Source organism: Tachysurus fulvidraco, chromosome 17 (genome assembly GCF_022655615.1).
Source record: "Tachysurus fulvidraco isolate hzauxx_2018 chromosome 17, HZAU_PFXX_2.0, whole genome shotgun sequence".
In the NCBI taxonomy this organism is placed as follows: domain Eukaryota; kingdom Metazoa; phylum Chordata; class Actinopteri; order Siluriformes; family Bagridae; genus Tachysurus; species Tachysurus fulvidraco.
Window position 1 is genome coordinate 25,506,013 of NC_062534.1, and position 27,500 is coordinate 25,533,512.

The window sequence follows — 27,500 nt, forward strand, 5'->3', positions numbered from 1 at the left end:
GTGTTTAGATTTAGTGTGTATGAGAGAAACCACCACAATAAATTAAGATAATAATAATAATAATAATAATAATAATAATAATAATAGCTTTGGACGTGTTTGTATGACGTGTTTTACATTCCTACGGTTCGACTCAGTATAAACCATTTAACAGCTTTAACACTTTAAACTTAATGCCATTAGAATTAAACTGCTCTTAACGTCATCAGGCTCAAAACAGTACAAACCTTATTCTCCGAACACAAAAACACAACTTATTTATTCCCCAATCTCTCTCTCTCTCTCTCTCTCTCTCTCTCTATCTCTCTCTCTCTCTTTACCATCTCACATCATCTGCGTTGTCTTTATGACACATAAACACGGAAGTAGCATTAGCATTAGCATTAGCATCTTGGATAAAATGTCTAATTTCTAATACACAAACCGCCTATGTCACTTTAAATCAGACACAATAAATTCATCACACGCACCTGATTTAAATGATAAGAAGGAAAATAATGTAATAAATCTGTTTTCTGTTCTCATACCGTTATATTTTCTGCTCTGATCTGATGTTTAGCTTTTTACTTCCGCCTTTGTTTGTAGTCATGTGACAAGACAGAAAATGGCGCAATGCATTGTGGGTGATTTCACACTGATCTCGCAGATAAACAAGACGCTGTTTAATAAAACACACTTTGTTCTTTCTTTTTATTTCATTATATCCACATCAAAAGAGTTGCTACTTTATTGTGCGTTTTATGTACAAATTATGTATAAATAAGAATTGAAAAACAAAGTTTGTAAACTGTTTCTTAAAAGTGTGTTTGATTTGTGTGAGAGGGGTCACGGTGGTTTAGTGGTTAGCACGTTCACCTCACACCTCCAGGGTCGGGGTTCGATTCCCACCTCCACCTTGTGTGTGTGGAGTTTGCATGTTCTCCCCGTGCCTCGGGGGTTTCCTCCGGGTACTCCGGTTTCCTCCCCCGGTCCAAAGACATGCATGGTAGGTTGATTGGCATCTCTGGAAAATTGTCCATAGTGTGTGAATGTGTGAGTGAATGAGAGTGTGTGAGTGAATGAGAGTGTGTGTGTGCCCTGTGATGGGTTGGCACTCCGTCCAGGGTGTATCCTGCCTTGATGCCCGATGACGCCTGGGATAGGCACAGGATCCCCGTGACCCGAGAAGTTCGGATAAAGCGGTAGAAAATGAGAGAGAGAGATGAGAGATTTGTGTGAGTTTACACACTGCAGTTGTCCCTCTGTAATGATCTTATGTACAGCACAACACACACACACTTACACACCTCTGTAATGCTCTTATGTACAGCACAACACACACACACACTTACACACCTCTGTAATGCTCTTATGTACAGCACAACACACACACACACACTTACACACCTCTGTAATGCTCTTATGTACAGCACAACACACACACACTTACACACCTCTGTAATGCTCTTATGTACAGCACAACACACACACACTTACACACCTCTGTAATGCTCTTAAGTACAGCACAACACACACACTTACACACCTCTGTAATGATCTTATGTACAGCACAACACACACACACACACACACCTTTGTAATGCTCTTATGTTCAGCACAACATACACACACACTTACACACCTCTGTAATGCTCTTATGTTCAGCACAACACACACTTACACACCTCTGTAATGATCTGTTCAGCACAACACACACACACACACACACACACTTACACCTCTGTAATGATCTGTTCAGCACAACACACACATACATACACACACCTCTGTAATGCTCTTATGTTCAGCACAACATACATACATACATACATACATACATACATACATACATACATACACACACACACCTCTGTAATGCTCTTATGTTCAGAACAACACACACCTCTGTAATGATCTGTTCACCACAACACACACACATACATACATACATACATACATACATACATACATACACACACACACACACACACACCTCTGTAATGCTCTTATGTTCAGCACAACACACACACATACACACCTCTGTAATGATCTGTTCAGCACAGCACACACACATACACACCTCTGTAATGATCTGTTCAGCACAACATACATACATACATACATACACACACACACCTCTGTAATGCTCTTATGTTCAGCACAACACACACCTCTGTAATGATCTGTTCGCCACAACACACACACATACATACACACATACATACATACATACATACATACATACATACATACATACATACATACATATACATATACACACACACCTCTGTAATGCTCTTATGTTCAGCACAACACACACACATACATATACAGACACATATACAGTATACACACACACACACACACACACACACACACACACACACACACACACACACACACACACACACACACACACACACATATGCCTCTGTAAAGCTCTTCTGTTCAGTACAACACACACATATACACATACATACATATACACACCTGTCAAGCTCTTCTGTTCAGCACAACACACACATATACACACATACATATAGACACACATATACAGTATACACACACACACTTCTGTAATGATCTTCTGTTCAGCACAACACATACACACACATACATATGCCTCTGTAACGATCTTCTGTTCAGCACAACACACACATATACATATACACACATATAAACACACACATACATACATATACACACAGAGACACACACATACACCTCTGTAAAGCTCTTCTGTTCAGCACAAACATTACATCTAAATGTACACAGTTTGTTTTACTGATCATCATGAAAATAAAAGCCTCAGAAAATGACAATCAGGGCATTATAGTCTAATGTAGTAATAATACCCAGTTATGCTGTAATTCTGTGAAGTTATGCCACAGAGAAAGGGAGAGGAAGAGAAAGGGAGGAAGAGAGAGACCAAGAGAGAGATCAAGAGCGAGAGAGAGAGAGACCAAGAGAGAGATGGAGGGAGGGAGGAAGAGAGAGAGAGAGAGAGAGAGAGAGAGAGGAAGAGAGAGATCGCGGGTGAGGTTTCATCTTCTCTCTCTCTCTATCGCCTCTCTCTCTCTCCTCCTTCGCTCTCTTACTATCTCTTCCCTCTTTCTCTCGCTATTCGCTCTCTCTACTTACTTCGTTCTTGCTTTCTTTATGGCCTGTCTGCCCGCCTCCTAGCGCGCTTCTTCCTCTCTTCTCTCCGCTCTCTCGCTCTTCTCTCTCTCTTCCCGCTCTCTCTCTCTCTCTCTCGCTCTCTTCTCTCCTCTCTTATTACTCTCTCTTCTCTCTCTCGATCTCATCTCAGACTGCTCTTCATCTCTACTCTCCTCTATCTCTCTCTATCTTCTCATCGTCAATCTCTCTCGCTCTCTCTCTCTTTTGATCATCATCTCATTCGCACTCTCTCTACTCTCTCATCTCACTTCTTCCTCTCTCTCCTCTCTATCTCTCTCGAAATCTCTCATCAGTCTCTGCTCATCTCTCTCTCTCTCTCATCTCTCTCTCTATCTCTCGGCTACTCGTTGCTTTGAGCTAGCAGAATATTTGGATCTCTTATACTTTTAGCTGAGACACATTTTGAATGTTCCTAGTGAACAGTGAGCAGGTGAATGGTAGAATTTAGCTGTTAGTGATCTTCACATACTGAGATACTTTACTCTCACTTGCCAAGAAAAGAAATCGTTTTACTTTTACTTATAATTAGAATTTAATAATATTAAATGATTAATGAATGACTTTTTTCCTACTTCAGTCATTATTATTGTAAATGAACAGTCCTTAACTTGAAGTAGACGTGGCTTTGTTTGTCTTTCTCTAATTAGGTTTCTAATAATCTGAGGTGAAATTCATACTCTGAAGATTCTGTATGAGCTTTAAGTTTCTCTTCAGAACAATAACTACTGTCGATTTTCTGTGTGTCGATATTTGTCTTATTCTTTTCTAAGTTTGTGACTAATAATACATATTCGACTTTTTACATTTTAGGCATTTTATTGAATTTATTGATCCACTGTTAAGTGTCAGTCAGTCGAATCTTGTCATTACAGGTCAGATCTATACAGAGGAAATGGTCTGTTTTTAAAAATAAAGCTTAGCATTTTTTGATTGTGATGATGTCACAGCGTAATATAATAAGAATGTATATAATAACATTTAAACCCTAAAAAATAATAATAATTGTTTATAAAAGTGTGTGTGTGGGGTGTGTGTGTGTGTGTGTGTGTGTGATTGTTTCCCAATCTGGCTGCTTTAATGACACACACTACACACCCACTGTGTCCTCATGAAGGGTGTGTTGATGAGCTGATGAGTTAAATCAGACATGTTTCAGCAAGAAACACCAAAAAAATGTCAACTGAAAATCTAAAGCAGCAGAACTGAGACACATTTTGTTTTGTGCTAAAACACACACACACACACACACACACACACACACACACACACACACACACACACACACACACACACACACACACACACATGGCACCAGATCACATACATCTATTTACATATACAGATGTTTAGGCTCATATGTGTTTTGTGTGTGCTCTGGTTTGGTCTACACTCTCCTGTATACCTAAACACTAACCTTTCTACATGCTACAAATGTGCCTGTGAGGAAGACATTTGGTATTCATGAGAAACTATATTTAGTGGTATGAATTTAAATAAATTTAAATAAAATTTTAATAAATGTGTTATTGTCAAACTCTCACTCATTATCTACCGCTTATCCGAACTTCTCGGGTCACGGGGAGCCTGTGCCTATCTCAGGTGTCATCGGGCATCGAGGCAGGATACACCATGGACGGAGTGCCAACCCATCACAGGGCACACACACACTCTCATTCACTCACACACTATGGACAATTTTCCAGAGATGCCAATCAACCTACCATGCATGTCTTTTTACCGGGGGAGGAGACCGGAGTACCCAGAGGAAACCCCCGAGGCACGGGGAGAACATGCAAACTCCACACACACAAGGCGGAGGCAGGAATCGAACCCCCGACCCTGGAGGTGTGAGGCGAACGTGCTAACCACTAAACCACCGTGCCCCACTAGTGTCAAACTATTTTGTTTTAACTTATACTGACCTGTTAACACATAATTCACCCCTTTAATTCCACACCATATTTTGCTCTCTTCAGTTGCTGTGACTCCACTGGACATCCAGATAAATAACACACACACACACACACACACACACACACACACACACACACACACACACACACACACACACACACACACACACACACACACACACATATTTATACAAACACACACAAAAAAACACACACAAGCACACACATACACACACATTTACACACATATACTGTACAAACACCCAAACACATGAGGACGTTATGGTCCAGCGGTCCCGGCGCTGGGTTCCTAATCAGACAGTCGGGGTCAAGCCCACAAGCTGCTGAGACATCTACGTTGGGTCCTTGAGCAAGGCCCTTAACCTCACCTGCTCCAGGGGCACTGCACGATGGCTGACCCTGTGCTCTGACCCCAGACTCATAATAGCCTGGGATATGCAAAAACTGGGGAAAGTCGTGGCCTAATGGTTAGAGAGTTTGACTCCTAACCCTAAGGTTGTGGGTTTGAGTCTCGGGCCAGCAATACCACGACTGATGTGCCCTTGAGCAAGGCACCGAACCTCCCACAACTGCTCCCCGCCGCAGCATAAATGGCTGCCCACTGCTCCGGGTGTGTGTTCACTGCTGTGTGTGTGTGTGTGTTCACTGCTGTGTGTGTGTGTGCACTTTGGATGAGTTAAATGCAGAGAACAAATTCTGAGTATGGGTCACCGTACTTAGCCGTATGTCACGTCACTCACTTTCACATACACACCTTTACACACACACACACACACACACACACACACACACACACACACACACACACACACACACACACACAAATTTACTGAAAGATTGACGAATGAGGGTCAGTGTGAAGATAATTGAGTCTAACACACTTAATAAACCGGGGACTGATTAACCAGCTGTGGCTCTTTTCTTTCCCAGATCTTTTCACATCTGGACTTCAGTTTCCATTTTATCTCTGAACTCTTCTCAGCAGCCAATCAGCGCCCCAGGTTAGCGCATGCGCAGTATGCGTCTTCACCCCTAAGCTAGCTGGTGGCTAACACAACATCGAGTGGCATCAAACTTCAGTGATTTGGATTAAGGCAAAAATCCGCCGCTCGGCGATGGCGAGTTGTTCGCGTTCCCACAAGCTTCAGTGACCGGACATGGATTCAGGACGCGGGGAGCGGCGCACCATCTTACACGTGAAATAAATACGTGTGAGAAACATTAGTTAGCTTAGCGGCTAGCGCTTTTGGCGCTCGGGCTAATTTTGAGCTTTGCCGAGATTGAGCGCTATCTTAGCTAACAGGCTAACGGCTAACAGGCTAACGGCTAACTGCCCGTGCAGTAGTTTCAGGGTCCGTGCGTTAGCTTAGCCTTCTTACCTCAGCTTAACTTCAGTTATTTACACATTTTACTTTTAATAACCAAAACACATTGGATTAAAACCAACACGTCTGTAAGTATATCATTATTAAAGAATAACTAACTTGTGTTTACTTTTAATTGGTTCTTAATTATTTAGCAGTTAGCATTGATGCACTGTTATTGGGTCAGTAGCACAAATTTATAAACATGTTAAAGTGAGTTTACTGGCTGTTTATAACGCGTTATTATTTATATATGATGGGAATTTTAACTTTGTCGAGTTCATAAAGTAAGTTGTTCAACTAAAGTAAAGTAAAATAAAGTAATCGAGTAAAACACGTAAAAGTGTTTAGGTGTGTGTGTGTGTGTGTGTGTGTGTGTGTGTTTTGTGTTTCAGTGTGTATTTCTCTGTGTGTGTGTTTCAGTGTGTAATTCTCTGTGTGTGTGTGTTTCTGTGTGTGTGTGTTTGTGTATGTTTCTGTGTGTGTGTTTCTGTGTGTGTTTTTGTGAAATAAATATATCTACAATAAGGTTTTTATATAAAACACACTTCGGTTACAGACTTAACAGAAAGATCCGACAACCCAGAGATCAATTAGTCTAATAAACAAAACAAGATTTAATGATTTATTTAATTTGTACACAATATTCATTTTAGTCCTGATTAATTTTGAGTAGTAATGTGTGATGAGTTTAGAGAGAGAGTGTTTAGTGTGTTATAAATCTAGTATGACGTCTCTGTGAAGCCTGAAGCTTTGATTTATTCTGTTTATTCCTGCCGACATTAGAGGTGAGATTTCTGTCTCCAGCTGCAGACTGAGTAAAAGCAGCCTGATGGGAGGGAGGGAGGGAGGGAGGGAGGGGCACTTTATGAAAATATTCCAGGAATTTTTTCATTCTCCGAACCCATCTGAGTGTTTAACATCTCTCTCTCTCACACACACACACACACACACACACACACACACACACACACACACACACACGGAGCACGGCTCAGCTCAGTATGTCTGTGTTTCAGTATTATTTTATGTTTCTCAGTGACTGTTAGATGTCATTTCTGCGTCCCTGAGGGTGCTGTGATTGTTGCGTCACAAATCACCCACCCTTTTGGTTCCCAAGGCAACAATATTTGCCTACATGACTAAACTAATTGGGTTGATTTGTTTTGATCCAGAACACTCCTTGTGATCGGTGTTGAGAATCTGGAGTAGGTGTAGAAGTACATATCAGTTAGATTTACACACCAGTTATTTGTCCTTTTTACATATTACTCTGTTTGGTTGTTGCATGTCTTTAGTATTTATGATCCTGACTCTTGTTTGGTGTTCAGGACAATTACAGTTTGACACGTTATCAGTGCTAAAATGTGGTGTGATGTTAATCCACTGTTTACAAACCATATTTTTGCTCGTGTTCCTTGTGTTGTGGTTATAATCTGAGAGAACGTGAGTGCGGCTGTGAGAGAAAGCCCGTTAGGTCTGTTTGTGGTCGGCGGTGTTGTGGTGTTCTGTGTGTTTGTTCACTGTAATGTAGGTTAAAGTCAGGTTCGTGCACACCGTACGGTGTAGAGCGTGACGCAGCGTACGGGGTTGAGCGTGACGCAGCGTACAGGGTTGAGCGTGACGCAGCGTACGGGGTTGAGCGTGACGCAGCGAACGGTGTAGAGCGTGACGCAGCGAACGGTGTAGAGCGTGACGCAGCGAACGGTGTAGAGCGTGACGCAGCGTACGGTGTAGAGCGTGACGCAGCGAACGGTGTAGAGCGTGACGCAGCGAACGGTGTAGAGCGTGACGCAGCGAACGGTGTAGAGCGTGACGCAGCGAACGGTGTAGAGCGTGACGCAGCGAACGGTGTAGAGCGTGACGCAGCGAACGGTGTAGAGCGTGACGCAGCGTACTTTTGTCTGTATTTTCATATTTTATATAGTTTTTATATAGTTTATTATTTTTATTTATCTACCTCCTTTTGGTTTTATTTTTTTATCCTTAATTCCATTCCTTTTTATGTCTGAATACATACAGACATAAAAAGCATTTCACTGCATGTCGTTTCTCTGTGTGTGTGTGTGTGTGTGTGTGTGTGTGTGTGTGTGTGTGTGTGTTTGAGACAAATAAAATGTGATTTGATTTGAGAATCTTTTAGTCAGGTTTCAGGCTCTTGTTGAGATTTTCTGTACTCGAGCTTGTATATATCACAATGCCACTCCTACAAGGTTCTAATTGCTCTGAATAAAAGCAGAAAAGTGCACGTATGATTATCTCCTTATTCATGAAGTGTTTCAAGACCTGAATTTGTTGAAACTGGTCTCTGCCACACCGTGCGGTTTGGGCTGATTAACATGCTTTCATCACATCTTTTGGATTTTTCCACTTCCTGCTAAAAAGACTAGAAGTAGTTAAGTACTAAATAACGATCAGGATAAAAAATAATAAAGTTTATATATATATAATGTGTGTGATACTCTGTGAGTGTGTGAGTGTGTGTGTGTGAGTGAGTGTTGAAAGGTATTTTGTAAAAGTCCTCAGTTAGGTCAGTGTGTAATGATACATTGAATAATCGTGACTCTGTCCCTGCAGGTTCAATTATCATCATCCTCACTGATGAAGAATGAGTGTGTGTTTGGTGCTGGGGAGTGAATCAGGACCCCTGATGGCTGGATCTGGGTAAGAGATTGTGCTCATTTGAATATTTAAAATACAAGAACAAAACCGTGGTTACTATTTTCTGTTACACAAACTTTCCAAACATGGAAGAATCTATATATCTATATTTCTATTAATATTGTGTTTATATATTTATATATATTAAATATTAAAGCGAGAAAACACACTTTGTAAGGATTTTTTAAAATAAGAACTTCATTGTAGACTCATTAATATTCACACACACTTTTTAGTGCCGTCTGCTAAATATTTACACTGTTACTCGATGTCTACAAAATGTCTGTACATTGCAATTACACACTCTCTCACACATACTCACACACACTCACACACTCACTCACACTCTCACTCACACTCTCACACACTCACTCACACTCTCACACACACTCACACACACACACACACTCCCACTCACACACACACTCCCACTCACACACACACTCCCACTCACACACACACTCCCACTCACACACACACTCACACACACTCCCACTCACACACACACTCCCACTCACACTCAGTCACACACACACACTCACACACACACTCACACACACACTCACACACACACACTCACACACACACTCACACACACACACTCACACACACACACTCACACACACACACTCACACACACACACACACACTCACTCACTCACTCACTCACTCACACACACACCGTGTCAGTGTAGAAAGAGCAGTTCATAAAGTTGTTTTGAGATCTAATTGATGGTGATGATTATATTATCTCATCCTATCGCCCAGTCTAAGAGCTTATTATAAATATAAGATGCCATTAGGGCTTTTAAACAATCTGTAACATGTTTAACGATTTAAATAAACCTGCACGGTTACACATGGAGACGGTTTCACCATAGAGTTCAGGAAAAGAGATGAAGTGTCAAAACCTGTGCAGCACAGTTACAGTTTATTTATAGAGCACAGAAGACCTGTGGTCTGGTAAATATCATCATCATCAAATGAGCAAATAGTTAAAGTATAGATCTGCTCTTTCTGGCAGGACCATCAGTGTCATCATGATGTATTATAGTCTGTCAGCAGACCCCATGAAGTAAGTGTGTGTGTATGTGTGTGTGTGTGTGTGTGTGTGTGTGTGTGTGTGTGTGTGTGTGTGTGTGTGTGTGTGTGTTAGGTATCAAATGGTTGTGTGAAGAACCATGGGAAGCTGCTGGAGCTGTCCAGATAAAGAATCCATACCTGACAATCACCAGAGCAAGTTCAAGGTAAGGGTGTGTGGTGGTGTGTGTGTTGTGGTGAGTGTATGTAGTGTGTTGTATAGATGAGAAATTAATCAGAAATTAATTAGAAAATTAATTGTGTCTGTCTGTGTGTGTGTGTCTGTCTGTCTGTGTGTGTGTGTGTGTCTGTGTGTGTGTCTGTCTGTCTGTGTCTGTGTGTGTGTCTGTGTGTGTGTCTGTCTGTCTGTGTGTGTGTGTGTGTGTGTCTGTGTGTGTGTCTGTCTGTCCGTGTCTGTGTGTGTGTCTGTGTGTGTGTCTGTCTGTCTGTCTGTGTGTGTGTGTGGGTTGCAGGTGGTGAATGTTGACGATGATGGTAACGAGCTTGGGGCTGGGATCATGGAGCTGACCGAGGACGAACTCGTTCTCCGCACACAAAAGTGTGATGCAGTCAGGTGGCCTTACCTGTGCCTTCGTCGCTATGGTTACGACTCTAACCTCTTCTCTTTTGAGAGCGGACGCCGCTGCCAGACTGGGCAAGGTACTGCTGACTCTCACACACACACACGCTCTCAATCCCACACACTCACTCACACAGTCACTCATTCACTCACTCGCTCACACACACACACTCACACAGTCACTCACACTCACACAGTCTCACACACACACACACACACACACACACACACACACACACACACACACCTAGAAATTCTTTAGTTATCAGTTGACCAGGCTAAGCTCCACCCCTTTTCCATACAATTCCCCATGGCATCAGGCAAAACTGATCTGCTGTCCTTGATAATGTCGCCTTCATTTATTAATATACCAACAATAACCGATTGTGGGCGTGGCTTAGAACAGTTAGCAACAGACCGAAATGTTAAGAAGAGGCAATGTTAAGAAATAACAGCTTTCTTAAATAACACACAGGGTGTTTATCTACTGAAGGGTTTCTGACTGAAACACAGGCATGACTGTGTCCTGAATATCAGTGTGTTTAATCCTGAGCCCATTTTTAAATGTCCACTTGCCTCTTTCCCCCTTTACCTCACAAGCTCTTGGTTCAGGACTGCACCAATTTGTACACATTGTTTGCAGCATGGCTATTAATGTCAGAATGTGACCTTTGACCCCAATGCTTTCCAAAGGATGAGTCTGATTGGTGAGTAACGCAGACTCGCTGTGTGATTCGCCACGCTGCACCATCATGCTGACGTTCGTCGTGTGTTTGTGCTTTCATTCTCTCTGTTAGGTTGTGTGTTTATAGTTTGTGTGTGTGTGTGTGTGAGAGCGATGTCAAAGCAGTGGGCCAACACAAACAGCACGTTGTGTGTGTGTGTGTGTGTTCTACAGGAATCTTTGCGTTTAAGTGTGCTCGAGCAGAGGAGATCTTCAACATGCTGCAGGACATCATGCACAACAACAGCATCAGCGTCGTGGAGGAGCCTGTGTTTGAACCTGCGCTCACACACACGCACACGGAGCCGGATGCTCCTCAAACGCCTCGGACTCCCACCGGTAAAACACACACACACATTCAATGACCTCATGTGAGAGTGGGAAAGCGAGAGGGGTAATTGTTGGGGTAATTAGAGGTTATATAAAGAATATAATGGGAATCGTTTGATACACGGAAAGCCCTGATGTTCTTAAAGGGTTAATCACAGCTGATACTGATGTGTGTGTGTGTGATGGTGTTTTTGTCCTGCAGGTGGTGCTCTTCCTGTTTTACCCAACGGTAGTCTGCGGTACCCTTCACTAGGCGACGCCTCCTCCCACCCTTCCAGTAGGCACCCCTCGGTGGGCAGCACTCGTCTGCCGTCTGTGGGAGAAGAGTCCACTCACCCGCTGCTGATGCCTGACGACAGCATACGGGTCAGAACTCACTACGCTTCTGTCATCACTATACCAACATGATGGTGTGGGTGGAGCTATGATTCTTCATTCAGTTTTTAAATGTTGATATTATTGTGTGTGTGTGTGTGTGTGTGTGTGTGTGTAGGGCCACACGTATGTGAACACTACAGGACTCTTGGAGGATCAGCATGCAGGTGCAGGACATGGTGACCCTCCAGCCCCCCATAGCCCTGCCCCAGAGGGGGAGGAGCCTGTGCAGGCCCCAGACCCTGGTCCTCGTGTACAGCTGGAGCGTGAGGGTGTGAGGTTTGTGTTGGGGCCGACGCCTGTGCAGAGGCAGCTCATGGCCAGGGAGAGGCAGCAAGATGGGGGGACATCATCTTGCTCCACTCTAAACTCAGCTAATGGAGGCGTGGCCTCTACAGAGGCAGCTCCAGAGCAATCAAACGGTCCTGTATTTGGCCCATCACGCCGCAGGCCCCGCCCCCCACCTCTCAGCCCCGATGCTAACGTAAACAATTCGGCCCAGCGCAGAACGGCGCTGCTGGACTACGAGAATCTTCCCTCGTTACCGCCACTGAGGGAGGATCCGAAAGCAGGAGACGAGGAGGAGGATCATGACGTGGCCGCCAGGACCAAGACCCAGCCACCCAACGGTTACCACAGCGCAGACTCTGCCCATCTCTACATCAACACGGAGAACGTAGCATCAGCAATGTGGCCAGATTCGGTGCCTCTGAGTGCGGGGTGGGTGGATTCTGGACCGCTCAGCGCTGGGAGGGTGGAGTCAGGGCGGTTCAGCGTGTTTAACTTCGACCTGCGGCGTCCGTGTGAGACGCACACACTCAACTACATCGAGGTGGAAATGGACCCGGGCTCGGACTGCAGTACGCCCAGGACTCCACACACCCCTGCCACACCACGCCCTCCCACACCCACCACTGCCCCATCCACGGCCACACCCACACGCAGGACTGAACTATACGCGGTGATCGACGTGGAACGTACGGCAGCCATGTCGAACCTTCAAAGAGCGCAGCCTCGTTACGACGGTACATCCAGGAAAACCAGACACAACAGCGTGGACCTGCCCATGTAACCACACCCACTCCTTCTGACTGACCACGCCCACTTTCTTTATCTCTAAAACATTGAGAAACCTTTAAAAGGCACTCAGCAGTTTGCTGTAGAGCAGAGCGAAGGTTTTCCTCGTATCGGGTGGCCGCGCACTCGCCATCCCGCGCCTGAGCGCGAACCTTTACGACCTTCACCACACAGCTGGACTACAGTGTGTGTCTATTCCATACAGATCAGTATTACTGATGGAGCATTCCTGTTTTTGTGGATTTGTTTTACTTTTGTATTGACATGACACTACAGGTTGTTTTATTTCATTATCCAGGGACTTTACGGTACACAACAGCTGCCATCATGCTGAATACATTTAGATTTCACTACAGCACAATAAAAGACTTTATTTTGTTTGATTCGTATCCGAGTCGAGCGACTTCCTGTGTTTAACTTCAAACGTCGCATTAAAAAAAAAATGAAGCATAAATCATGTAAACTTGATTTAAACCTGAATCATCTCTGATGCACCTTTAACCTTTATGCCACGCCTCATCAGCAGCATTGTGCACCAGAGGCTACACACGTCCACTTGCCCATCATCTTGTTTTACATGTGTAGCTCCAACAGGACACAACACGCGCTTGTACTACAGTGTGATTTGGGACTAGAGATGTCCATAGTGACCGAATAATCAGCATCCAATCAAAACATTTTATTCCTCATGTAGTACATTTTCTTTGTATTTAATTCCGTTCAGATGATAAATTAGATGTCATTTGACTCACATCGTTAGAACAGGCCACGAACACACAGCAGTGTCTCAGAAGACTCCTGTGGTGTGTGTTTAATAAACCAAAAATAAATTCGCCGGTAAAACAGTTTCATACAAAACCCGGTATTTTAATTGCATATAAAATTTTACAAAATCACTGAAGTGAAAAACAGTCCGTCGTTGTGTTCAGGCTGGAACCTGCAGTCGGTGTTTACTGCTGTGCTCCACTTGTCTGTGATATTCTACCAGCTTCGTCCGCAGCTTCTCGTACATCTACACACACACACGCGCACACAGTATGTCTCAACCTGCAGGAATTCACTTATTTCACAATAAGTGCAGATAAAAAGTTGTTTCCTAACGAGGATGTGATGATGCTCCTAGCATTAAAACTGTAAATAAACATTTGCACAAAACCTCACACACAAAATAAGATAGTAGTAAACAATCCAATGCAAACGTATGATTATGGAGTCCAAAGTTAACCCACGATTCAGGCTCCTGCTGTGTCTCACCTGTGTGTTGCACTGAGTTTGACTCTCTCTCAGGTTGTGTAGCAGCTGGTCGATGGATGTGTAGGGCAGCCAGACGAGTGGAGCTGTCGCACTGAGCGGCATCTACACACACACACACACGCTCGGATTGTGAACACTACAATTGCAGTAAAACTCCACGGTGCACTACAAACCATGTATAGAGATTACCCACAATGCACTACGCACAGCCTTGTGTACAGAGGACTGTTGCACATGAGTCACAGTATTTTATTGTAATGGAAGATATGTCTGCTAAGACACTGCAGTAAGGGACATGAACAACGCCGTGTGTGTGTGTGTGTGTGTGTGTGTGTGTGTGTATACCTCTATTCCGAAATACTGATGTCCCTTCCCCAGCAGAGCATCCACGTATTCCATCACAAGCTCAGCAGCTGAGTCCAGCAGGTCATAGTTTAGGTACAGACGCAACAGGGAGGCAGCATCCACTTCCTGTATGTACACACACACACACACACACACACACACACTTCTTGGTAGAATGCAACATTGTAAAAGGTTGTGTTAATTATTTATGATGTCATTAAGTAAACGCACCATTTTCTTATTAAAATAGGTTTAACATTAAAACAAAGTCATTTATAAAAAGCATAACCCCCACCCCCCCCCCCCCCCACCCCACAATAGGATGCGAGTCTGTGCCTTATTTACCTTGTATGCATTAAGTAGCCAATCAGGAACAGGTACACCATGTGACAGCAGCCTGTTAATGACACAGCGATGATGCTGAGCATTCTGGGATTGATGCTTCTCCAGGTAGGAGGCCAAAAGTCTCCAGGCTTCATCTGTTGCACTGTGATGGAGAACAGCACAAGTTCAGGTACTCAAACATGTATGTGGGGCTTTTTACACCTGGTCACTTCCTGCATTTTCTGTGATCAGAAATCTACTCCATGGTAAAAAGACCAGGTCTAAATGCCCTCCAAAACGTTTTGGAGACGGATATAAACCCGATGGTACAAACCCCTTCAGGAAGTGGTCTGGGACGCGTTTCAGATGAAACTGGACAGGTGTAAATGAATGTGGTTGTTCAAGCCACATACGTCAGCGCTATACTCCTCCCAAACGGAACTACGTCACTCGCAGGTGATCTTTCACTCAGGCGTCTCGTCGGGGCTTAAAACGCGCTGCTGCCGTCAGCGAAAACGCAGCAAACAGTAAACGCTGTTTTTTGTAGCATAAACGTTGTAACCAGTTTTTACGTCTTCTTTTTGATTGCGTTCTGAAAACCGCGTACACCAAAGTATGTTCTGTTTCAATTACCCCGGAAATGAGGGCAAATATATCTGCATTTTGGGCGGGAGCAGAAAGATCGGATCGATATCCGATTCGCCGAGACGCGTTTATGTGGCCTGATGTAAATGGGACAGTTTTAACCAATCAGATAGCTATCGGATCAGAGACAACACACGAAGTGACTGGGTGTAAAAATTCCCATGGATGCTGAGGAAAAACACACACACACACACCTGGACTCTTTAGTGGTGATGAGACTGGGCAGCTGATTGGCTGATAACCAGTTCCACGCTTCATTCTGGATCTGATCCGATCCGTACTGCAGTTTAATGCACCTGGGACACAACAGGAGAGTTAATGCACAGATTGATTGTCAGTGTCCGTGTTGTATAATCAGACAAATTGCCTCACTGCACATTCTTCCAAAAAAAAAAAAGGCAGAATAAATTTTACAGCAGGACTTTACAATAATGTTTTCCTTCCATTTTCAACACCGGCTTGTGTACTTAAACCTGTGCTCATGCTAATGGGTAACTGGACACTTGTAGTTTATCTCTTGTGGGCTTGAACCCCACAACCTTTTGTTCTGATGCGACAGGGTGAAGTAAGCTACAGAGAGTAACGTCAAAGTCGATTGTCTGTAAAAGTGTCTGTAAATTCTACTCACTTGAAGGCGAGTCCCTCGAAGACGGGTGTGAGGGAGAGTTTAAAGGTCTCACACAACAACAACGCGGTGTCAAACAATCCGGCCTGCACCAACAGAGACACCATCTCCACTGCAGACGCACTGCCTGCTCTCACACACACACACACAATCAGGAATGGATTGGTATGACTGGTTCTCTAAGGCATGTGCAGTCATGTGTGTGTGTGTGCACAAGTTATACCTGCTATAGCAGCTGATGATGAGTCCTGCTGCGCAAGTGTGAGACGACAGCGTGCGAGCACATACTCCTTTTCCAGATCCTTCAGCTCCAGGATTTCTATCTGCCGACTCACTACACACACACACACACACACACACACACCACTATCTTTGTATTTAACGTGACAACACAATATATAGATTATAAACACACATCGCTGAGTTGACAACAGGGTTGTTCACATCTGTACTGTAGTGACAGGATTATTTACCTGGTGGTGGAGCCAGATCTCCATCATAGCTGCGCTTCGGGGACGTACCTGGTCTCTCGCACTGAGACACACAGACAGAGTTACTGATATGAAACTAAATACACTAAACTTTCCCTCAGTCCTGTTACATTACAGAACTACATCAGGCTGCATCACATGACCAACAGTGTAATACGTAATGACTCTCCTTCATAATCTGAATAGGTGTGAGAGAGAGGTGGAGACTCACAGCCGCTCCAGACGAAGGCTGGATGATCCAGGCGTATTCGGGCCGAATCAGACGCAGACAGTTCAGAGCAGACAAGTAACAGTTCACCTGCTTCTGCAGACCCCTGAGAGTCCGAACCTCACGACCCAGACGCATCCCATACTCAAACATCACTGTACCGGCTGCAACACACACACACACAAAGTAAGAAAGAAATGTTGCTCTGATTCTGAATCAGCAGAATTTTAGACATTAGGTGTAAACATGCAGCGTTGTGTGTGTGTGCGCGCGTGTGTGTGTTTGCTCTCAGAGTGCTCACATTCCCATGAGGAGAAATGTGTAATGAGTCCTTATGGTCATGAGGTCTTACATGAAGCTGTAATATTTATATTAAAACTAAGCAATGGGCCAAATCATTTATCCGATGGTCCGTTCGTTACACTGGTGTTAATGTCTATACTGAACACCGTCACCTTTCCTGTAGTTGTGGCGGTTAATGTGGAAGGCGTAGAGCAGCTCGTAGTAGTTATGGGTCATCAGGTCAACAGCACGGGCACGAGACTCGATAATCCCCACCACCTACACACACACGCGCGCGCGCGCACACACACACACACACACAGACTCATTGAAATTCATCTTTAACGTTCAGCCATATTTATGTTCATATGTAAACCATAACCTGTTGCCATGGTTACACTACTATTAGCCCACCCAGTACACTTCCATGTAAAACGTGTGTGTGAATATGGACCTCCTCATGCAGGCTGACGTAAGGGAACTGGATGAGATGCTGTAGCTGAGAGCGCTCACACAGGACCACCACTAGCTGCCGGAGACAGTCCAACTGCCTATACACACACACACACACACACACACACACACTTAATACATGAACTCTCTAAATATGATGAAATATCAAACCAACACACTCAAATAGTGTGTGTTTGTTTACCTGCTAGAATCAGGGTTCTGGGTCAGAGCTTCATACGCCTCCCTGTTGTGTCCGAGATCCAGATGGTGTTTAAATATACGTGTCCACAGAGCTGCCTGTGTGTGTGTGTGTATAAAAAAACAAACAAAAGATATGAAAATTTGTTTAAAAATGATGAGAAGTGTAAAGTGTGTAGAATGTTTCTGTACCTGACTGCGTTGGTCATTCACAGCCTCAGACACAGCCAGTGTGGCTAACTGAATAACAAGATCTGGCAACCCAACATCCTCCAGGAGTCTTAGGACCTGGAAAAAGCACATAGCATTAGCGTATTCAACATCACTCTCAGCACTAGTACAGTGGTGTGTGTGTGTGTACCTTGTTGTAATAGAGTAAACGTGGCACTGTCGTCCCTGCCTCGTCCTCCTCAGAGCCCGTCAACCTCATCAGAAAATCCTCCTTCTCCACCTCTGGTGCTGCCTCCTCGAAACACTGCAGAGCCTAAATTGTAGACAAACATGTAAGTTGTAGGTCCCAAGACTTCCCACCTCCACCTGTGTGTATGGTGTTAGAATTGTGTCTCTCTTATTGATGTGAAGGTGTGTGTTCAGTGTGACTGTTTTACCTTCTGTCCTTCTCCACAGGCCAGATACGCCTGTCCCAGCACAAACCGATAAGAGCCCACATTAGCTTGGCACCACGGCCCAATCAGACGCACATATTCCTGGGGAGGTGGAGAACACACACACACACACACACAAAAATTGTTGATTACAATAATTGACTAATTGATCTCTGGGTTGTTGGATCTTAAACTAATAAATTATAAATTTAATTCTGTTCATTTCTATATTTCAAGTCTGTAACTTAAGTTTTATATAAAAACCTTATTGTAGATATATTTATTTCACAAAAACACACACAAACACACACACACACCAATAGTTGCTAGACAGATTATGACTTGACTCTTGTGTTCTGTTTGCAGTCATCAATGGATTTTATGGTATTTTATGGAAAATAGTATTTAAAATAGCCATCATGTGACTAACACACTACAAAAGACACGTGTACACACACACACACACACACACACAGAGCAGTAGCTCACCTGGAGCTGTGTGTACTGGCAGTTTCCCATCATGCACTCAGGGAACAGGAAGTTGGGGTTACTAGGCCACCTGGTCATGGTGATGTAAGGTCTCAAACATTCTTAGACACTGTGTGTGTGTGAGTGAGTGTGTGTGTGTGTGTGTGTGTGTGTGTGAGTGAGTGAGAGAGAGAGAGAGTGAGAAAGAGTGTGTGTGTGTGTGTGTGTGTGTGTGTGTGTGTGTGTGTGTGTGTGTAAAAAGGATACAGTAACTGAGTCAGCAGATGCACCACATTGGAGATGAGCTGGTTCCAGTGCAGGCTGGTGATGTGACTCTCTGGCACCTCCCTCTGACCAAACAGCTGAAGCACAATAGATTTACGGGCTACGTTTTGATAGAACAGCTCGACCACCGTCTGAGGACTCAACACTGACACACGTAGATGGAGACAGGAGGGATTACTGAACATTAATACACTCTGGATGTAGATCTACATCACACACTCGAGCCCTCTGAGCTGTACCTGATCTGTTAGCCATGATCGCTGTGGAATCAGACAGCTTCAACACAGACAGGTGCTGCAAGTTAGCATCTCTGAAACACAGTGTTTATGTGCTCGTGTTTAGTGTCATAGATCAGGTTATACAATTATGCCGTGTGTGTGTGTGTGTGTGTGTGTACACATACAGCGTGTCCAGTGGAACGGGGGAGGCGAGGGTCTGGCTGAGCTGTTTGAGCAGGTAATAACAACAGAGCAGGTGTGAACAGCGTGGAATCAGATCCTGCTGCAACTGCAGACATTGAGCACTGCCAGACAGAAGCACCTATAAATCACACACACACACACACACACACACACACACACACAGTTTATTTGTGTCCATTACCATTTCATCTACCAGTTCATCACACTAGGCACTCACGTTGTCCCCACGGTGCAGGTAAAGGTGTTGCAGAATGAGCAGGTCTCTGCAGATCAGCGCTCGAGTCATGGCCATGTGACACACTGCCTGACACACAACACTCACAGCTACACTACTGCTGTATAGCTGAGACAGACTGAGACGCACACTCAGAGACTGGCCTGTAACACACACATACACACAAAGTTCTGATGATTTCCTGAAACACCGACCTTTAGTGACAGTAGGCATGTTAGTGAGAAGGAAGGGAGGCAAAGTGATGCATCAACATCTAAAAGAACTGTGGGAGGGAAGAACTTTCCTTTTTATTCACAAATATGAAACATCATTGTATTTAGGTGCACGTGTGTGTTCCTATTCCCAGCCAGTCAGTGAGCTCTTAGTGTTATTATTCATAGAATAGATAGTAATGTGTGAAAATGTAGTTTTACATGTCAGATAAAATGTAACGTGAGTCCTGCATCAGTCATGTGACAAAATGAAAAACAACATGTGGGAGAAACTGTGTGTGTGTACGTGTGTGTACATGCGCGCATGCGAGTTTGCGGGTGAGCGTGCATGTGCGTATGTGTGTAGGGGCATGGGGTGTGTCTGTGAGTGTGGGTGAGTGTGTGCGTGGACGTGTGTGATCTCACCTGTGTGTGTGTGTGTGTGTGTGTTTGTGTGTGTGTTTGATCTCACCTCTGTGTGACGGCACTACATCAGCCATGTCCAGGTCAGTCTCCAGGTCGAGCTCTCGGAGCAGAGCGCTCATTGCAGCCAGAGGGTTTCGCACATCTTGTAGCTTGTTGGTGATGTCAGCAATTACATTATCACTGAGACACAACAACACAACACACACACACTAATTAGTAAAAGCAGCTGGGGTCAGTGTTTAATGCTGAATGAGAGAAAAGGAGGCTGTGAGTGTGTGTGTGTGTTACTGACCTGTCGTTAGTCAGCAGGTTATCCAGCACTTGTTCTGCGGCTCTTTCTGGAGACATCAGCATCTCCACAGCTCTGTCCATCACACCCCCCAGCTCATCCTGCAGACACTCACTGACCAAACGCAAACACTGCACCAGCTGCAGGACATCGCTGTCCAAATCTGCTTCTTTAACACACACACACACATCAGATGTGATGAGCTGCTAAAACACCCACCATCAGAAGTGTTGATGTGCGAGTGGTTACCATCAGCTACAGGTGTCTCCTCCTCAGAGAACAGGTACTCATCAGAGCACAGGTACAGGTGGTCCACAGCAAAGCAGGGCAACAGGAAGGACACAAAGCCCTGAGAGAACATTATTAATGGTCTATAACATGCTGTACAGTCTGATATGAATCATTACACCAGAATCACTATAAACGATTCACCGATTCAAATCATTGTAATTTCCACAGCCTATGAGTGACCGTGTTACTAAAAGGGGATGTGGAATAATACGGAGTGGAACACATTTGTTGAATCTGTTCAGGTTTTGTCCACTACATTACTCCATCCCATAACGCCATGATGAGAGTTTTTGGTACCTTCTTGAGTAAGCAGACCATAGCTGTGGTCTGGTCCACATGTAGAGCGAGGGGAGTAGACAGAGCCTCCTGGTACTGCAGACAGCAGGCATAGAACTTGGACCAGAACTCCACCTGCAACATGCGGTAATCCTCCTGAGAGAACTCGGACTCTGTCACACTGCTCTGCAGCTGAACGAACACACACACACACACACACACACACACACACCAGTCAAGTCAAGAAGCTTTTATTGTCATTACAACCATATATAGCTGTTACAGTACACAGTGACATGAGACAACTTTTCTCCAGGATCAGTGTGTTACATAAAACACACACAGGGCTATAAGGACGTACTAAGTTAGTCCTAGATACATAAAGTGTATCTGTGTGACCTGGTGTACACAGTGCAGGACAGGACAGACAAGACAGTGCAGGACAACAAATTACAATACACAAAAGACATTACACACAGACTTCAGAGCTGCAGTACTGTAAAAGTGAGGGATGGGAGGTAATTAGATAAATAAATTGAGAGTAAAATATAGAGTGTAGTCTTGTCCTCTACAGTGCTCCTGTCTGTCAGCTCTGATTTAGCCAGAAATCATGTAGGTGAAGCTACTATAGAATGTAAAAATCATTTACATTGCTGTTTATTGTTGTCTGTTAATGGATATAATGATGACCATAGTGTGTGTGTGTGTGTGTGTGTGAGTGAGAGAGAGACCTCATTCTCTACAGCAAGAGTGACTTCTTTCTTCAGTGTCTCCCATGTTAGGTCGAGGAATCTCTCTGTGCCACGTTTGTAAATCTGCAATCAAAAACCAGTGATTCATTTCATATTTCAGAGTCACACACAGAGGGGGGGGAGAGTGAGAGAGAGAGAGACACATACACACAGAGGAGGGGGGGAGAGTGAGAGAGAGAGAGAGACACACACACACACACACACACACACACACACAGAGTGAGAGAGAGACAGACACACAGACAGAGAGAGAGACAGACACACAGACAGAGAGAGAGACAGGCACGCAGGCACACAGACAGAGAGAGAGACAGGCACGCAGACACACAGACAGGCACGCAGGCACGCAGACAGGCACACACAGACAGGCACACACAGACAGGCACACACAGACAGGCACACACAGACAGGCACACACAGACAGGCACACACAGACAGGCACACACAGACAGGCACACACAGACAGGCACACACAGACAGGCACACACAGACAGGCACACACAGACAGGCACACACAGACAGGCACACACAGACAGGCACACACAGACAGGCACACACAGACAGAGAGAGAGAGCGAGAGAGAGGGAGAGAGGGAGACACAGAGAGACAGGTGAATGTATCAGGACAGACTGGTAGAGACAAACACACACAGAGACACACACACAGAGACACACACACAGACACAGACACACACAGAGAGAGAGACACAGACAGAGAGACACAGAGAGAGAGACAGGTGAATGTATCAGGACAGACTGGTTTACAGTTTTTACCTGTAGAGCCTTTATGATGGCAGCAGCAGTGAAGCGCAGAGGAGAAAACAGAATCTCCAGGTACGTCTCCTAAGGGAGAGAACAAAAAGCAGTAAGGTTTTTATAGAAAAGATTAAAATATTTATCTTTATGTTGATATCAAAGGTCATAATATTATTTCATCAGTGATAAATCGCTTGTCTAAAGTAGAAATTCGAGGGATTTGAGGATCACTAAGAGTGATGATTAGTGCTCTCACACACACACACACACACACACACACACACACACACACACGGTGTAGTTCTTACTCTGGGATCCTGCTCGGCCCCGATGTGAACTTCCTCTTCTGGGGCAGGCTGCACAAACACTTGGTTCCACATGCCTGCTGCATTACTGTGCACACACACACACACACACACACACATCAGCGTGTCCACAAACGCATAAGCCGCTCTCAGACTGTTAAAGGAATGGGACACTTACTGCTCAAAGTTGATGTACTTCACAACAGTTTGGTTATCATCATCCACCCACAGACCCCAAATATCAGTGGAGGTTAGAACAAAGTCCACCAGAGACTCCTGAACAACACACACACACACACACACACACACACACACACACACACACACGCAGTTATATATTGCATACGGTAGGACAGACCAGCTGTGTGTGTGTGTATATATATAAGTGTATATATTTCTACCTGTGTGCTGTAGATGGTAGAGATGTGCTCCAGGCTGTATCGTGTGTTGCTACTGGACCCAAGCTGCAGAACAGAGAACTGACCACGGTGCGGAGCAGCCACATAAACACACACACACACGCCTGCAGACCCAGACACACACACACGCAGACGATGAGACACGCCCACGCTGTTCCTCAACTCGGCACGACCAGCAGGGACGTAGTCCAACACATCTGCTACCAACACACACTGCTGCTCCTGTGGACACAACACACACACACACACACACACAATATTAGACCTCAGAACTAATTCCTTCAACCTCAATTATAGCAATGGGTCTGTTATTCTAGCAGTAACACCAGTCAGACCTGATCTAACGCCCACCTCTGGACCAGACCACATACTGCTTTATCACTGTACGTTAGGTTTAACACTAAATGTAAGATATCATTAAACACCTTATATGACCAGATGCGCAGCTTATGATCCTGACACAGAGCAAAGATGAAGGTGTCGTCCTCCATCGGCCACATGGCTAAACTCACTGCCAGGTCACACGGGCTCTGGTCGCCTCTAACACACAGACACACAGACTGTTATATATCCTTTTAAAAAAAACAACACACACACACACTGAAGAGGAGCCTTTATTCACAATGGTGCAGTAAATTCATGACACACACATTTGCGCAGTGAGGAAGAGGATAACGTCTTGGTCACTCACCTGATGGCACTGGGGACCCAGCCTGCTAGTCTCTGCATCACTGAACTCTGCTTTAACTCCATCACTGACAATGAACCTGCAGACAGATACTTAGCATTTATTCTAAAATCTCAAGTAGTAGCCACCAATTAACTACAACCCAATTCATATAACGCTATATAATGAACTTAATTTGCCTTAATTTAGCCTTAAAATTATTGTAATGATTCCATAGATCATTAAAATATTTTTTATGTTACCCTGCTGATCGTGGGGGGGTAGGGTGACAATGGTGATGCCCCCAGCAGGAGTAGCCAAAGCAAAATGGGCATGGCCTTGTGTGCTGAGCCAGGCAGAAGATGTGATGGGGTTCTGAGTGAACGACAGAGCGAAGGAGTGAACAGCATCCTGAACACACACCTTCCCCACATCGGTGAACACACTCTGCATCTGCAGCTCGGCCACCAGCTCCTACACAAAAACCCACAATGTCACCATATACAAACATACAGAAAACAAGTTCTACAGAACTCAAGTAGTCGACAAAATGCATATCAATGACTCCATCTACGTTCATCACAAATGCTCAAGAAGAAACGCCTCTTGAAGGCTGCAATGCAGAGATGTGGATGTGTTTGTGTATGAACAGTGACACACTCACACTGCGGTACATGCGTGTGGGGTGGGGCAGCACCATCCTGTGCACTGATTGGTTGGTGACGACGAGGACGATGACATGGTTCAGCGTCTCGTGGATGTGAACACCTCCAGGCAGCACGGTGCAGTTCTGGATCTTGAGACGGAGCGAGTTGTTCAACAGGTTCAGGTCCAGAGACTGTTCCACCAGCTGTACTGTGTCTCCTGAAGTGGACCTGAACACACACACACACACACACACACACACACACACACACACACACACACACACAACCGGACTGCTGAATACCGATATGCTTTCTGCTCAGCTTTGTGTCGGGTCATGAGCGTTAATTACTTTTAGCGGCGCATCCCAAGTGTTTTATTCCTTAACTCACCAGTGGATGAATCTGTTGCTGGTAAGAGACAGAAGTTTACCACTTTCCTGGTAAGAGAAGGCCCCGGCACTGTCCGAGAGCCTCGCACCACCACACGGTGTGTTCACACCTGTACACAACAACACAACACACGCCGGTTATTCATTCAGGGAAATTACTTACTGGAAATTCCACGCTTTAATGCGAGACAGATTAGTCACAAAGATACGATTCATTTTTATATTTTTACACAAGACATACCATCACACTCAAGCTGTTTATTAAAGCCATGGTGACACAGACACACGTATCCTGCTTAAGAGTCGATACCAAACGACACATTACTAATAGTCACTTTAATAAACAGTACTGTAACCTAATCAGATCCCACTCAGGTGGCTGTATGTGCACATCACACCTCTAACAGACACGACACAGGGGTGCCAATACTTTGTGCAGTCAGTACTACACCTGTACAGACGTGTGTGGAGGCGGCGCTCACACTAAACAGCGGTTTTATATAAACTTTTACTCTTTAACTTACAGCACTGAGGTAAATGTGCTGCTAAAATAACACTTCATAATAAAACGAGTTTATAAAAATACTGTAAATATAATTTATGTATGTTTACACCTAACGTTCACAAGTGAATACGGTCAGTTTATTAAGGGTTAAACTAATACACTTACTAGCATGTAGCTAACTAGCATGTAGCTAACTTGCGTGTAGCTAACTCGCTACGGCGCATGCGCGGTTCAACTCGCGCGCTGTATTTGCTGTTTGTGTGAAATATATTATTATTACAGAGCTAAAAGCGCCGCCATGATAAAATATGAGCCAGTTGTATTTTACCCAAATTAATAATGAGGTCCCGAAACCGGGACACTGTCTCCCTCTCAAATCCGCAGATCTCTATGAAGCTTCTCTCTAAGGCAGCCGCCATTTTCCGCGCGCCAGAATACGGGATGTGACGCATTAAGAGCGCGTTAAGCTCTCTGGCGCCCCCTCTGGTAAAGAGTTACAGCTGCACCTACTTACTTATTTATTCATTCATTCATTCATTCATTCATTCATTCATTCATTCAGTCAGTCAATTATTTATTTAGTAATTTATTCATTCATTTACATTTACAGCATTTGGCAGACGCCCTTATCCAGAGCGACGTACAAAAGTGCTTAAGTCTCTATCATGATGTGACGTGACGTGACGTGACATACGGCTAAGTACAGTGACCCAGACTCAGAATTTGTTCTCTGCATTTAACCCATCCAAAGTGCACACACACAGCAGTGAACACACACACACACACACACACACACACACACAGCAGTGAACACACACACAGCAGTGAACACACACACAAACAGCAGTGAACACACACACAGCAGTCAACACACACACCATGAACACACACAGCAGAGAACACACACACCTTGAACACACACAGCAGTGAACACACACCAGGAGCAGTGGGCAGCCATTTATGCTGCGGCGCCCGGGGAGCAGTTGGGGTGGTTCAGTGCCTTGCTCAAGGGCACCTCAGTCGTGGTATTGCCGGCCCGAGCATCGAACACACAACCTTAGGGTAAGGAGTCAAACTCTCGAACCATTAGGCCACGACTTTCCCCATTTCACTTCCCCATATCATTAGATACCTTAATGCTGCTCACTAGGTTACATACTTAAGATACCATGAGTTTAAAACATTGTTCAAAGTTACAATGAAAAAGTTTCATTCATAAATGCAAAAGAAAGTGCTAGTTGAAGTGTTTCCTGAATAAGTAGGTTTTCAACCGCCGTTTGAAGATATCCAGTGACTCAGCTGTCCGGACCTCTAGGGGAAGTTCATCCCACCACCTCGGGGCAGAACAGAGAAGAGTCTTGTAGTAAACTTCCCTCTTACCCTGAGAGATGGTGGGACCGGTGGAGCATTGCTGTAGATCTGAGGGTGTGAGGTGCAGTGTGAGGAGTGATGAGGGCTTTGGGG

General features: G+C 44.6%; 3 protein-coding genes across 5 annotated transcripts in view; 1 reads left to right on the forward strand and 2 right to left on the reverse strand.

Annotated features, from left to right (window-relative positions):
- wwp2 (WW domain containing E3 ubiquitin protein ligase 2) overlaps positions 1–644 on the reverse strand; it is a 39,476-nt gene extending 38,832 nt beyond the window's left edge. For 2 of the 3 annotated variants that reach the window (XM_047802534.1, XM_027160881.2), the window contains exon 1: positions 528–644. The gene's annotated coding sequence lies outside the window, so the exon portion shown is untranslated. Of the gene's footprint in view, positions 1–227; positions 276–527 lie in introns of those variants that run through there. The other variant, XM_027160882.2, reaches the window with a different exon arrangement.
- Positions 645–6,079: 5,435 nt separating this feature from the next.
- Positions 6,080–13,667, forward strand: frs2b (fibroblast growth factor receptor substrate 2b). Its single transcript, XM_027160883.2, has 7 exons — positions 6,080–6,546; positions 9,035–9,121; positions 10,275–10,365; positions 10,672–10,858; positions 11,677–11,841; positions 12,035–12,198; positions 12,326–13,667. Exons 3-7 carry the CDS (start codon positions 10,300–10,302, stop codon positions 13,277–13,279), a joined length of 1,536 nt encoding a protein of 511 aa, XP_027016684.1. The 5' UTR covers positions 6,080–6,546; positions 9,035–9,121; positions 10,275–10,299; the 3' UTR covers positions 13,280–13,667.
- Positions 13,668–14,130: 463 nt separating this feature from the next.
- nup160 (nucleoporin 160) lies at positions 14,131–26,508 on the reverse strand. The gene is made up of 35 exons (XM_027160879.2): positions 26,365–26,508; positions 25,533–25,641; positions 25,160–25,370; positions 24,759–24,969; positions 24,520–24,595; positions 24,254–24,368; positions 23,811–24,050; positions 23,588–23,685; positions 23,413–23,497; positions 23,123–23,191; positions 22,329–22,412; positions 21,619–21,789; positions 21,280–21,379; positions 21,034–21,199; positions 20,788–20,921; positions 20,107–20,267; positions 19,871–20,007; positions 19,707–19,777; positions 19,450–19,612; positions 19,204–19,273; positions 18,718–18,816; positions 18,471–18,593; positions 18,302–18,397; positions 18,114–18,208; positions 17,913–18,009; positions 17,632–17,737; positions 17,180–17,340; positions 16,951–17,011; positions 16,701–16,811; positions 16,481–16,604; positions 16,047–16,148; positions 15,229–15,370; positions 14,884–15,009; positions 14,539–14,640; positions 14,131–14,296 (listed from the first exon to the last, which is right to left on the reverse strand). Exons 1-35 carry the CDS (start codon positions 26,486–26,488, stop codon positions 14,210–14,212), a joined length of 4,227 nt encoding a protein of 1,408 aa, XP_027016680.2. The 5' UTR covers positions 26,489–26,508; the 3' UTR covers positions 14,131–14,209.
- Positions 26,509–27,500: the final 992 nt, after the last annotated feature.